This window comes from Paramisgurnus dabryanus, chromosome 2 (assembly GCF_030506205.2).
Source record: "Paramisgurnus dabryanus chromosome 2, PD_genome_1.1, whole genome shotgun sequence".
Lineage (NCBI taxonomy): Eukaryota > Metazoa > Chordata > Actinopteri > Cypriniformes > Cobitidae > Paramisgurnus > Paramisgurnus dabryanus.
The window spans coordinates 47,324,834-47,338,943 of NC_133338.1; the positions used below are offsets into that span (position 1 = coordinate 47,324,834).

The 14,110-nt window shown below is 36.6% G+C and overlaps 1 protein-coding gene across 7 annotated transcripts in view; it reads left to right on the forward strand.

Annotated features, from left to right (window-relative positions):
• kcnip4a (potassium voltage-gated channel interacting protein 4a) overlaps positions 1 to 14,110 on the forward strand; it is a 205,733-nt gene that overhangs the window by 178,872 nt on the left and 12,751 nt on the right. For all 7 annotated transcript variants that reach the window (XM_065288913.2, XM_065288915.1, XM_065288908.2 and 4 more), the window contains one exon: positions 11,620 to 11,744. In XM_065288913.2, coding sequence (XP_065144985.1) covers positions 11,620 to 11,744 — 125 coding nt within the window. The remainder of the gene's footprint in view (positions 1 to 11,619; positions 11,745 to 14,110) is intronic.

The following is a 14,110-nucleotide window of genomic DNA, read 5'->3' on the forward strand; positions in this document are numbered from 1 at the left end:
ATTGTAATGTCATGTTTGGGTTGCAGTTTGAATTGATGAATCTGTCTGGAAAAACACAAAAAGGAGAACCTTGGCTCTTCATTTTATTCCCATCGAAACACACATCTCACAGCGGTGACCTGTAACAGAGATGGACCGCCTCTGATATTGATGTTGACATTAATAGGTGCCATTACAGATGAAAAGAGACAGCTATTCACCCACAATATTACCATGTATTGCAGCAAAATAGGAAAGAGCTAAGACGCTTATTCATCTGACAAACATATTTGGAAAATACAAACCAAAGCAGTTTATCTGATCTATAACATATACTTAACGAGTTAACCCCAAAATGAAAATTCTGTCATCATTTACTCATCCTCATGTTGTTTTAAAACTGTATGAGTTTCTTTATTCTGTTAAAGGGACACTCCACTTTTTTGAAAATATACTAATTTTCCAGCTTCCCTAGAGTTAAAACTTTGATTCTTACCGTTTTGGAATCCATTAAGCTGATCTCTGGGTCTGGTGGTACCACTTTTAGCATAGCTTAGCATAATCCATTGAATCTGATTAGACCATTAGCATTGCGCAAAAAAATATCCAAAGAGTTTTGATATTTTTCCTATTTAAAACTTGACTCTTCTGTAGTTACATTGTGTACTAAGACGGACAGAAAATTAAAAGTTGCGATTTTCTAGGCAGATATGGCTAGGAACTATACTCTCATTCTGGCATAATAATCAAGGACTTTGCTGCCGTAACATGACTGCAGCAGGCATAGTGATATTACGCACTGCTGAAAATAGTCCTCTTGGTAACTTTCAATAGCAGGGCACTGTTTTCGAGCACTGCGTAATAGGGAAAATATAAAGGGTGCGAGAAGGGTTTATATTCACAAGTTTCCGGTGGGCGTTACTGTAAAAAAGAAAGTGGGTAAAACTTCCGTTGAGGCGGCAGAAGAAGTATATCAGTAGTATTTTGTGTGCTGCATAGCGAACATGTTAGGTGTTTTTCGGATAACTTTTTTACTATTTAAAGTTGCAAACCTTTATGAGAGATGTCGTTACGGGGCTCAGGGACAACATTTGCTTTTCGTGGTTGTACATATAACCGGAATAAACAAAGTCAGTGGCTTAAATGGAAAGATGCACCCACTTTTGACACAAGGTCTCATGGGACGCAGGAAACTTGTGGATAAAAGAGATGCTCACATTTAAAAAATACTCGCAAGACACAAACTAAACACTAAACTCTGATTACACATGAGATTAAGTGAGTATTTGGCAAACGTGAGCATTTCTTTTTATCATTAACTTCTTTGAAGCGTCTGCAGCAGGCATGTATTTTGACATGATGCGTGATGGACAAAGATTCACATGACGCCCCGAACACATATTTTTACATGACGAGCTACACACATGATGGGCAAAATACATGTTTTGACAAGCTTTGCATTGTGCGCCCTCGAAAAAGAAGTCACCGACTGCCACTATTACTGAACCTAAACATAAGAGCCTGGAATTGCACTGCAAAAAATGACTTTTTTGTTTCTTTTTAAGCACAAATATCTAAAAATTTAAATTAAGATGCATTTTCTTGATGAGCAAAATAACCTAAGAAAATAAGTATAGTTTAAAGACAAAAAACCATCAAATTTAAGTAAATTTAAGTAAACAAGCAAAAAAAAAGAATTCTGCCAAATGGGGTCTTATATCTTAAACTTTTTTTAAACACTCAATTCAATAAACATTTTCTTACCCCATTTGCAGATTTTTGTACTTGTTGTAACATGCTTGTCATTTTGCTCATCATGATTTAATTGTTTGATAATTTTTTGAAATTTGTACTGAAGACAAAAATGCTAAGTAAAAAAGTTATTTTTTTGCAGTGTGCTCATTCGCAACATGCTGTGTCAGAGGGTTTTGCATCAAAGCTCTTCATATGTATATATGCACTATATGTATGCTTATACATTAAGCTCAGATAGCAGAAAATATTGAGATGTCTAGAATGAGCTTCAAATATTTTCAAGAAAATAAATGCTTTATGTTTATTTTACATTTACTTGCATTCATCTAGCAGCTAAAATGCTTCTGGTTATGGTTGCAATGAAGTCACTGAAATTGAAAGTCAATCTCAATGTTGTTGACCATCTGTCACTAGCATTTTGTCATTTTCTGCATCATTACCTGCAAAGGTGCCTGATATCAGCGTTTCGGTAAAATCACAGAAACATATTGAAGTCCATCTTGGAACGGAGCAGATGCTGAGTGCTTCATTCCAGCACATCTGCAAATGCTGTCAATTACTGGTCACAGTATTCCCAGTAAAGATGAACAGGTGGAGGTGGTTAGAGAGGAGTCACATAAGAGCTTTTAAAAAGTGTTGCCAAATAAACTTTCTAGTTGAATATAAATGAGTCAGTTTTACTTTCATGCTTAAAGTATCCTATATATACCATATATAAGCCTCCTTCAAGTGTACATCCTATTCAGAGAGCATGTTGTAGCATACTGTAGATGCTGTCCATAGTGTTTACTTTACCTTTAAAGTCCTTTATAACCATCTGTGCTATTGCATTGTTTGATGTATCTCTTGCCCCTTGACCCCGTATTCTCCTGTGACTTCCTCTCTGCTTTATTATAAGAGACTTTATTATTTTCGCTTCTTGTTTTATTCTGCTTATTATAAGAAACACTTGTTCCTGACAGATAATGTCTCATTCTGCATATGTAAGAACATGCATTGCCTTCACACTTATGACCTTGTCAACGTCCATGATAGAGTAGTTTTTAATATCCTCTAGTTGAGCACTTGGGTGTTATTTTATTTGTAACACTAGTAGCCGTTCTTATCATATTTGACTTGTAGTCTCTTTGGGCAATGGCCTTTTTTCCCTTTCTTTTTAAGACTGCATTTCTGTTGCCACAAGCAGGTGGTCATGTCTGCGAGCAGACTGAAATAGTAAAGGCTGAGGTGTCTGAGGTGCAGTTAGCTGCGAACAGAAACCTGTGTGCAGGCTCATATAACTTCACTTGTCTGGGTTGAGGTGCATATACATTATAGATGTGGAGAAACACAGAGAAAACTGATGGGTGCCAGCAGGAAGTCATAAAATGAGTTGTAAAATCACACTGGACTTGAAAAGCTTGAAAGAATGAAACTATCCAGATGTCGTAATATACCAAACCACATTACAATTCCAGGCTTTGTTCCATTAAAAGCAATATATTTTGTATGCATAGTTGATATTAAAGTTTCAGTTATTGAAAGTTTAGTGTCTTAAGTGATTGTAGGGCATTGATATGAGGTGTTATGGGTGGTTAAGTCATTGCTGAGTGGGTGCAAATGAATCTATGATGACCGCATCAGAGCTGATCTGTCACTTTACATCTTTTTGACTGAAGTCTCAGTCAGTCTGCAGTTGGAGTTTTCTTGGTTTTAAAGGGACACTCCACTTTTTTTAAATATGCTCATTTTTTAACTCCCCAGAGTTAAACATTTGATTTTTACCATTTTGAAATCCATTCAGTTGAACTCCGGGTCTGGCGCTAGCACTTTTAGCATAGCTTAGCACAATACATTGAATCTGATAAGACCATTAGCATTGCGCTAAAAAAAACTAAGAGTTTAGATATTTTTCCTATTTAAAACTTGACTGTAGTTATATCGTGTACTAAGACAGACGGAATAGACAGTGACTCGCTGGCGCTACCGGAAGGTAGTTATTTACGTTAATAAAGTTTTAAATATGGATATTTCTACAACAACACCGCATATATCCTCAGAAGACCTTTGTTTATCATCCTGGAGCCGTTTGGATTTATTTTGTGAAGGACGGACGCACTTTTTTTGGACTTGAAAGGTCATGGACCCCGTAACATTACATTTAATCAACTGAAATATCTAAAACATTTTCTAAAATATCCGAAAATGTGTTTGTCTGAAAAACGATTGACATATGCAACTCGGACAGCTTGGGGGTGAGTAAATCATGGGTTTAATATCATTTTTGGCCGAACTATCCCTTTAAACCACTGATGGAACATGGACCTTTTTGGCAATGTCTTTGATTCTTTTCTGGGAAAAGAATTGTGAAAATTAAACTGCAGTCTATGGGACAGTCACAAGCCTCTTGGTTTTCATCAAAAAAATCTAAAAAGACAATCAAAGGACTTGGTGGTTTAAAACGACACAGGGGTAAAGCTGCATATAGTAGTAGCAGTAGCAGAGCGACGCAATCTTTTTGATTTCAATGAAAGCTTGCCAACTTCCGGTGAAATGAGCGTCAGGGACCGTTGGCGTCCTGCGACAAAGTTGAGAAAAGTTTGACGTTATGCAATTCATGAGCGATCTTCGGGAGCAACTACCATTGAGAACGAAGCCGGGGAATTTATGTCATCTGACTCTCATCAGTTACTGGAGTGGACGGTACTCATTTGTTCATTACAACCAGATTTAGACACGCCTCCTAACAACCTCATTGAAAGAGACCAGCAACACACAGCGGCAAAGTCGCTTATAATGTTAATGTACCTTAAGTGATTTTTAAACAAATTGTCATTTTGGGGTGAACTAACCATTTAAGTTATGATTACCTCAACAAGAATCTTCCTGAGAATGGCAATAATGCAACATGACCATCAGGCATGAAATAAGCATGAAATATTCATAAATAATGTTTTATTATTATTACATTTACATTTACCTTGGCATATTCTCTCCGACTAAAGTGACTGCTATGTAATGCTTTAATTCTTAGAGTTAAATGATTATTTTATTGTAGAAAAGAGTCATTTTTCCTGCATGGCATGTTTTGTACTTTCAGCTTTACACTATATAAACTTTTTGTGCAGCTCATGCATATATAAAGAAAATCCCAAGACTTTATGAATGAGAATTCAACGTTTCTCCTCTAAAGGTTTTTTTTGACATATATAGGTCCATCAAAAGAAATAGTTTACCCAAAAATCTAAATTCCATCGAGGGGGTGCCACTATCTGCCAAAAAGTTTTTCTGCCCAGAACAGAACCTCAATCTTAGACACCTACTCCATTAGTGTCTCTTTTGTGTAGTTTGTGGTGGATAGCGACCTCTTCTTCTAGAAATGTGAGCTTTAGCAGTTCTGGGTCAGCCTCACTGATGTTCTTCATACAGTAGACATTCACCAGATTTTATCAGTGGTGTCAATACAATTCAAAACTCAGATCCTGAATGCTATTTGTGATCAGTAAGTCGTGGTAACACCATGGGGTGGTTTCCCAGACAGGGATTATCTTAAACCAGAACTAAGTTTAATTAGGAACCAAAATGCCTTACTAAAAACATTACTTGTGGGCATTTTGAGGCAAAACAAAGGGCACTGATGTATTTTAAGATATGTTAGTGCAAGGTGTTTTCAGTTTGGACAGCTCTTACATTTATTTTAATCTAGGACTATCTAGGCTTTTAATGCTGTCCTGTATTTTGTAACGATTAAATGTGCAATCTGTAACTTTTGCCTCTCTGACACTATCTCAAAAAACGTTTGTCTAAAAAAGGTTATATAGCTTAGTTTATGGCAGGGCCAAAACATAAATGTAAACACACAACTGTAGTTTACAACAACAAACAAGACAGCATTAATCCTTAAGAAAAGTTACAGCATTCACTGACAAAAAATTATACGCTGGATTTACAAAAAAAATAAAAATAAATATATGCATAATTTTTGCATCCACATAAATAAGTTTTACATGGAATCTTAAGGAATTTAAGCAATTGCAATTTTTTAAGTAAGTTTTACATGGAATTTTAAGCAACTTAAGCCATTGCAATTTTTAAAGTAAGTTTTACATCGAATTTTAAGCAATTGCAATTTTTTAAAGTAAGTTTTACATGGAATTTTATGCAATTTAAGCAATTTCAATTTTTTAAGTAAGTTTTACATGGAATTTTAAGCAATTGCAATTTTTTTAAGTAAGTTTTACTTGGAATTTTAAGCAAATGCAATTTTTTTAGGTACGTTTTACATGGAATATTAAGCAATTTAAGCCATTGCATTTTTTTTAAAGTAAGTTGTACATGGAATTTTAAGCAATTTAAGCAATTGCAATTTTTTAAGTAAGTTTTACATAGAATTTTAAGCAATTGCATTTTTTTAAAGTAAGTTTAACTTGGAATTTTAAGCAATTTAAGCAAATGCAATTTTTTAAAGTAGGTTTTACATGGAATTTTAAGCAATTTAAGCAATTGCATTTTTTTAGGTAAGTTTTACGTGGAATTTTAAGCAATTTAAGCATTTGCAATTTTTTAGGTAAGTTTTACGTGGAATTTTAAGCAATTTAAGCTTTTGCAATTTTTTACGTTTTATTTGGAATTTTAAGCAATTTAAGCAAGTGGATGCAAAAAATATGCACTATATTTTTAAAGAAAATAGCTTATTATTTTTAGTCCACTGCCTAGTTAGTTATATTTGCTAGTAGTTTCAACCCAAAATTATTAATTTATTTTCATTCTTAAAAATTTTGCATGATAAAATTTTGTTGAATTTCTTAAATAATGTGATCATTAATTTCTCACCGTTTTGTGTTTTTTTTCACAAAAAAATAGATAAAAAACAAGAATTATTTTTTTAAATAGAATTTACTCATTTTATTTAGTTAAATTTATGAAGCCACAAAATATTTTTTTTTACAGTGTAGTGTAGTAAACAGTAAATCTATTTATTCTTCCCCCAATGGAGAACTTCACCTGCTGAGGTAGCCCATTTTAAGTATAAGACCCCTTCCTCAAAACCATCTATAAACATGAACATTCATATTCAAGGATGGCCAGTAGGGACTCATGTAGTACATTTCAAAGAGCACATCTAAGATGAAAGCAGACCAGATTTTTAATTTAGACTTTATTTCATTAAAGTCATGCTGTTGATTATAATTATAAACAGCTGCTCAAACTGCCACGTTGTTAGCATGCAGAACACAGAGTGTGTAGCCTTCACAATGTTGTCAAGATGGAGCTGCATTGACCTCGCTTGTAGCCCTTGAGACAACTCCCGAATTCCCCACAGAATATATTTGCTATGTAAGCATGATGCGTGATCTGTATTAAAACTGTGTTTTGTACTTATTAAAAGTTCACACCAGTTGAAAGCAACTTTATCTGCTCATTAGAAAGCTCTTCCTCTATTTTTTTTTTTGGGGGGGGGGGGGGGTTATGGCAAACCCATCTAGCACTTTCTTGCCTTCACAAAGCCCAAGAAAGTGCCTTTGCATAGCAGTTGTCCAATTCTGCACTCACTCGCCCATGTATGTGCTGTTGTAGGATCAAATATGATTCTTCTAATTATCCATTTAAGAGAATTAACATTTAGTCAATCCTTAAAACTGATCCTGGATCTGCACCTGTGAAAACCTCTTGCATGAACTTACACATCCCCACCTCATCATGTCAGCATGATGCTCTTGTCCAGCCTGGTTACCGCGGTCACCCTCACGCTGTATCTCCTAGGTAACGCTTGCAATAAGAACGGCAGCGGGCGTGGAGTTAAAGCACGGCTCAAGAAGTTCTTCCCGTGCTATTCTGCAAAAAAGCCGGCCATCAGTATTCAAAGCAAGTCTTCTTTCAAAACACTTCAATATCTTGTTTAATTCCTCACTAAAGCATTTTTTCGGGGTTCATCTGTTATTTTTTCAAACCGAGTCTTCCTCTGTATCCATCTTGTCATTTTGTCCTCTCTTATCAATTTCATGTTCTCTGCATTTCTTATTCTTTCTCTTATCTTTTGTTCTTTTCATCTTCTTTAGTGTAACCCACAGCCATCTGTTCTCAAGCCTAAGCTGCTGTGCATTTTACTCGAGATGTTATTAACTCCAACTACCAGTGCCCTCGGCTCCATTCTCTGTGCTATATATTCTTTGAACATCTTGGTAAAGCCTGGTTGCTCAGACATCCCCCCAAAACTGTATGTTTTATATTCATAGAGCATTTGCAGAACATTAAAAGGTGTAAGTACATAAAAATAGCTTTTATACATATTTTTGCTTTCATACAACAGTCCTAATAACTTGGAGAAGCTGGAAAATGAGCCTATTTTCAAAAAAGGAATGTCCCTTTAAATGCTTAATCCAACAAATAAAATTGGTGCTTATTGTTTCGCAGTATGTTTTATTTCTAATGATGAACAATTATCAATAATGTTGAATACACTGTCAGAAAAATGGTCCCTAGCTATCACTGGGCCAGTACCCTTTAAAAATGTCTTAAAATGTACCATTTAGGTACATATATGTATACATTTGGTACTACATGTACCTTTGAGGTACTAAAATGAACTATTTAGATGCAAATGCATACTAGGTAATAGACCACTTTTTGACCTTTTTTGTAGATGCCAAGAAATCCTATTGAAATACTTGCAGCAGTCAGTCAATATTTACAGTAGGATTACTCTGTTGTATGTGATCACTGTACTGTATGTCTGGAGAATTGGTTTTAAGATGACAAAAGCCAAACTTTGGATATTGGTATGCATGTCAGTATGGTCTGGCGAATGGCTGATGAGACGTCTCTGGATCACAGGGTCATATGTCAGCCATTAGTCTTCCACGCTTCAGGTGTCACAATAATGTATGTGTCTCTTTGTCTCACAACAGCACACATCACCATTCATTGACTAATGCTAGGAGACCGTGTCGACGGACATTTTATTGGCTGCTGGAGAGTTTTTGATTATTTAAGCTCTAGGGGTGTAAATAATGTGTAGCACGGGTCATATTGGATGTTACTAAGCTTGTGTATTTGAATATGGCTATTAATGGGGTTTAAATATGAGCTGAAAGCTTTTGCAGACTAAGGAGACTGAGACAGTGAGGTGCCAGAAGTCTGTGAAGATGTTGTGAACAGGTTTTTTAAACAGAGTGTGTTTGAATTGAGATGTGTTTCAGTACGCTGTCAGCCTCAGATGGAAAGCACATCATTATATTTACAGGTACACTTAAAATGAATGTGCTAAAAGGTTCTTAACAGTGATGCCACATAATTTGGTTCCTTTTGTGATGCAAAAAGCTACTTCAGATGTTAAAGGACACATATTATGCCAATTTTTACAAGATGTAATATAAATCTCAGGTGTGCCTAGACTGTTTCTTTGAAGTTTTAGCTTAAAATATCTCACAGATTATTTGTTTAAGCATGTCTGAAATACCCCTGTTTGGGTGGGAGCACTGTTTTGGTGGGTACCTTTAAATGCAAATGAGCTGCTGCTTCTCACTCCCTTACCATCAGACACTGAGCGCTCTTGGATAGAAATAGATCTTAGTCCTGTGACAATAGCATCTTTAGCTGCATTACATAAAATTTAATTTTAGCTTTTGGGTCAAATTAACCAGTCAGTGGCTGTGGGCGGGGCTTTATCCGTTTGACATCACATTATCATGAGAATCAAAACGCCATGTCCAATGAGACTGCTTTAGTTTAATGGGGATTAAAAAAGAAGAAGAGGGTGGATTTTTTTTTCATTTTAGGGTGGTTGTGTTCACACACTGCCAACACATTTATGTCCAAACCTTGTAAATGTGAATTTTCCGTAATATGTGCCTTTTAAAGGTTCTTTATGGAACCATAAATCCAAAATATGGTTCTTCTACTTTAAAAAATTGTGCTAAAAAACACTAAAAGTGGTTCACTGGCTTGTAATCATATAGGGGAACCATTTTTAGTGCTAAACATCACCTATATGTAGAACCTATGTAGCACCATATTGTGCTACAGTAAGTTGAACCAAAAGTGGTGTTATAGACCATTTTGCAAGATGTAAACAACACTGGTCCAGAAACACTAAGGGGTTGTGTACACCAAAACTTTTAAACGCGGCTGAAAACGCCTTGAGGACGCCGAATGGCAGCTGTTTTTCAGCTGAGTGCCACCTTTTTTCAGCTGAGCGCTTTGATAGCTGTGACACTTCAGCTGCGAGCCGGTTGGTTGCTGTGGAAATGTCCCGCCCCTCCTCCACTGTGATTGGGCGGCCGTGTGAGAACTGACATTGACGAGCGGAGCTTTTCTCCCAAAGTTGAATCTCTTTCAACTCTCGACGCTCAGCGCCGAGCGCGTAAAAACCGCCGAGCGCCGGTTTTCAGCGCGGAAAAAACCCGCTAGCTGCTGGCTTATTTGAAAAACGCCGAGCTTCCATTGGAAACAATTGAAAACATGCGCTGGCCGCGGGCGTAAAAGTTTTGGTGTACACAGCCCCTTAATGTTTCGGTTTTTAACCGTTTTCTTTATTTCACATATAAAAATATCTTAAAGATGTTTGTTTAACTTTTTGATTCAGTAATATGTTCTGTTGCTTGTATTTTATCCCAACGTTTATGTAGTGTTAAAGGTGCAGTGTATAATTTTTAGAAAGATCTCTTAACAGAAATGCAAAATAATATACAAAACAATATTATCAGGGGTGTATAAAGACTTTTTATTGTGAACCATTATGCTTTTATTACCTTAGAATGAGACGTTTTTATCTACATACACCGCGGGTCCCCTTACGTGGAAGTCACCATTTTGTGCCGCCATGTTTCTACAGAAGCCCTTAATGGAGTGTGTGAAGCAGTGAGTGAGTGAGGTGGTGAGGTTGCAATTCGCAACCTCACCACTAGATGCAGCTAAAATTTACACACTGCACCTTTAAAAAACTGAAACAGGAAGTGCTTCTGGACCAGTGTTGTTTACATCTTGCAAAATGGTCTATACGCTGAAAAAAATTATTCATTCAATTTACAAATTTTTTAAGGTAAGTGTTGGCAATCAATTTATTTAAGCTACATTTAAACAAAAGTGTTTTTCCTATTTTTTTATGTAGCTTAAATAAATGGATTGCACCACTTACCTTAAAAAATTTAGTAAATTGAATGAATAATTTTTTTTCAGTGTTGTCCTGCTTTAGCACCACTTATGGTTCTACATATGTGCTGTATAGGTGCTTTGTAGCGTTAAAAATGGTTCCCCATTATGATTACAAGCTTTTAGTACTATTTAGCACTATTTTTTTAAGAATTTAACACGAGCAAATTTATGAACAATTTGTGTTGAAATTTTGAACAAAAATTACATTTACGCTTCTGGCAGATGATTTAATTTAAACCGACTTACTGTGCATTCAAGGTATACATTTTATGAGTACACTCTTATCCATGGTTATTTTTAACCCAGGTTTGGGGGGAATGGGATGAACCCAACTCGTTGGGTCAAATTACCCCTTAAAAAGTTAACATTTGAACCTACAAAGCAAAGCGCTGGATTGAAAATAACACAGCAAGCAGTGTTAAATGTACACTGCTGGTGTTTAAATGGGTACCAACAGACCTGGTGGTACGCATATATACACCAGGAGTGTATATTTAACACTGGTGATTTTGCTGTGAACCCCGCATTGTATTTTGAACCCCCAACCTACAAATTGAGCTATACAGGAACACAAGGAAAAATGTGATAAAATGTCATTAAATGTTGTACTACATCTATTTTTTGGGAAGTCATCACCAGTGGTTCAATGTATCATTGTATCAAAAGATCTCCGAGTTTAAATAATAAATGATATATTTATGCCGCTGATGTAAGAGTTGGATCATAATGCAGATGTTTTGATTTTCTCTACAGATAGTGTCGAAGATGAGCTGGAGCTTTCTGCTGTACGGCATCGACCAGAAGCTCTGGAACAGCTGGAGGCTCAGTCACGCTTCTCTCGCAAAGAGCTTCAAATCCTCTACCGGGGCTTTAAGAACGTAAGCTAATGCTCTATTAACAGTGCCAGTTATGAATTGTATTATGCAATTAAAACATTCAGTTATTTCTTTGTTAGAATTTAGTTTTGAGTGCTTTGTATGAACGTTTGCCCAAAGCTGACATCACATTTACTACAATAATTAGGTCACTGAAAGCCCTCTAGAGTGGCTCACGTGTCTTCTGTCACCTCTGCTGCAAAATGTAATAAGACAACACCAAATTAACTCGACCCAAATTGTCAGATGACAAAGCATGAGAGTGGGACATGAGTCTTCATTATCAGACTCTCAGAGGAAGAAATCAGACCACACACCAACTTACAACGGGTGATGAGAGGGAGGTCAAAGGGTGTGTCATTTAATGAGATCTTGATCATTTGATTGGTCCAATCTCCTCCCACTCCCTCTCCACCAATGAAACACAAGAGTACTCATTGTTTGCAGCTGGCCTGGTGTGCAGATGACGTTTTAAAGCTCCTGTTTTAGGCCAATGCTGGAGTGCTTGTTTGAAATGCGGTCAGGGTGCAGTAGTGGATGACTGCGATGGCTTTCGGTCCCCTTTGATTTATTTAAACTCTGTGATTTCAGTGTAGGTTTTATAATAGTACGGTGGGCAGATGGTTTAGGGGTCTCTAGTGCAGTGTTTCTCAACCAGGACCTCAAAAGGATCTTAAGATTATGCTACATAAGTCATTTAAAATAAGACAAAATGAGCAATAATATAAAAGAACTAAAACACATTAAAAAAAAACATAGGTTGTTGTAGAAACAATGAGTGGGGGCATTCAAATAATGTGACCCTCCCTGTTAAAACCCAGCTAAAGTCCTTTTATTGTAATTCACTATTTGTGACCCTAGTCCACAAAACCAGCCATAAGGGTCTATTTAATGAAGTTGAAGTTGAGTATACATAATCTGAAAGCTGAATTAATTTGTATGGTCTGTTAGGATAGGACAATATTTGGCTGAGATACAACTATTTAAAAATCTGAAATCCGAGGGTGCAAAAAAAAAAAAATTGAGATAAAAGCCTTTTAAGTTGTCAAAAAAGTCCTTATCAACATGCATTACTAATAATATATAAATTTTTATATCTACGCCAGCAGTGGCGAAGCCAGAAATGTTCAAGTGGGTGGGCCTTTATAAAACAGTGTGGGCAAAGCATAGAATGTACAAAAACGGGGGTCGTGCACAACAAAGTTTGTATGCCCGTGGCCGGCGTATGTTTTTTTCCCCAATGGAAGCGTGGCGTTTTTCAAAACAGCCAGCAGCTGTCCGTTTTTTTTCCGCGCTGTGGTCGAAAAATATTTCACTTTGGGTGAAAAGCTCAGCTCATCAATGTAAGTTCTCACATGGCCGTCCAATCACAGTGGACGAAGGCGGGACAAATATCACAACAACCAACCGGCTCACAGCTCAAGTATCACAGCAACCAAAGCGCTGGGCTGAAAAAACAGGTGGCATTCGGCATCCTCCAGGCGTTTTCAGCCGCGTTTAAAAGCTTTGGTGTGCACGCTACCTAAGCAAAGTTACCTTGATGCCATGTAGGCATCACAATGTTTCAAGGGGAAAATTATAAAACCACTTACAAATAACCAACCAGCTTGTCTACAGCATATGGGCAGGCTGTACCGGTTTTATACAGTCTATGGGCAGTGCCCCACCAAATCATTAATCCACTTGAAAACACAGAACTCAATAGAATTAGTAACGGAATTAGTTTACGTTATTATGTTACGTGAACGTAATTCCGAACAATGATATGCCATTCCTTGTCAGCAAAATGCATGACGTGAAAGCGTCATAGGCTACGACAGATTCAACAGGTAGTGATTTGATTTTACTAAAGAACTCGTTTGAGAGATTGTTATTTAATGAGAAAATGGCCATCAAACAACATGGCGCAATACAAAATTGCATGTGTTGTCATTTAAGTGTAAATTTTATTCCAACAACAGTAAATCATACAGCATATGACACGACACAGAGTCTGCCCCCCTAAATAGTTGACTGGAGTAATACTCCTGACTTCTGTAAATAGTAATGACACCACTATAAACATTACGAAAATGTCTGAACTCACCTTTACATGTCCTACTGTAGTCTAAGATGGGGCTTCTGGTTAAAGATGGAGAAAGTCTCGATCATAATAACAAAGTCCAATATCTTTGATCATAATACGTCCCTTCGCGCAAAGAAAAGCAGAAATACATTTCTCAGACGAGCATTTATCATCGATGAGCGTAGCTGCGTAACGTTATATGTTTTTGTACAATATGTGGTGAAGAACAGTCTTTCAACACAGCATGACGTCATTATCAAAGTAATAAGTGCTCGTTTCATTTTGTTGACGTTTGAAAAGATGT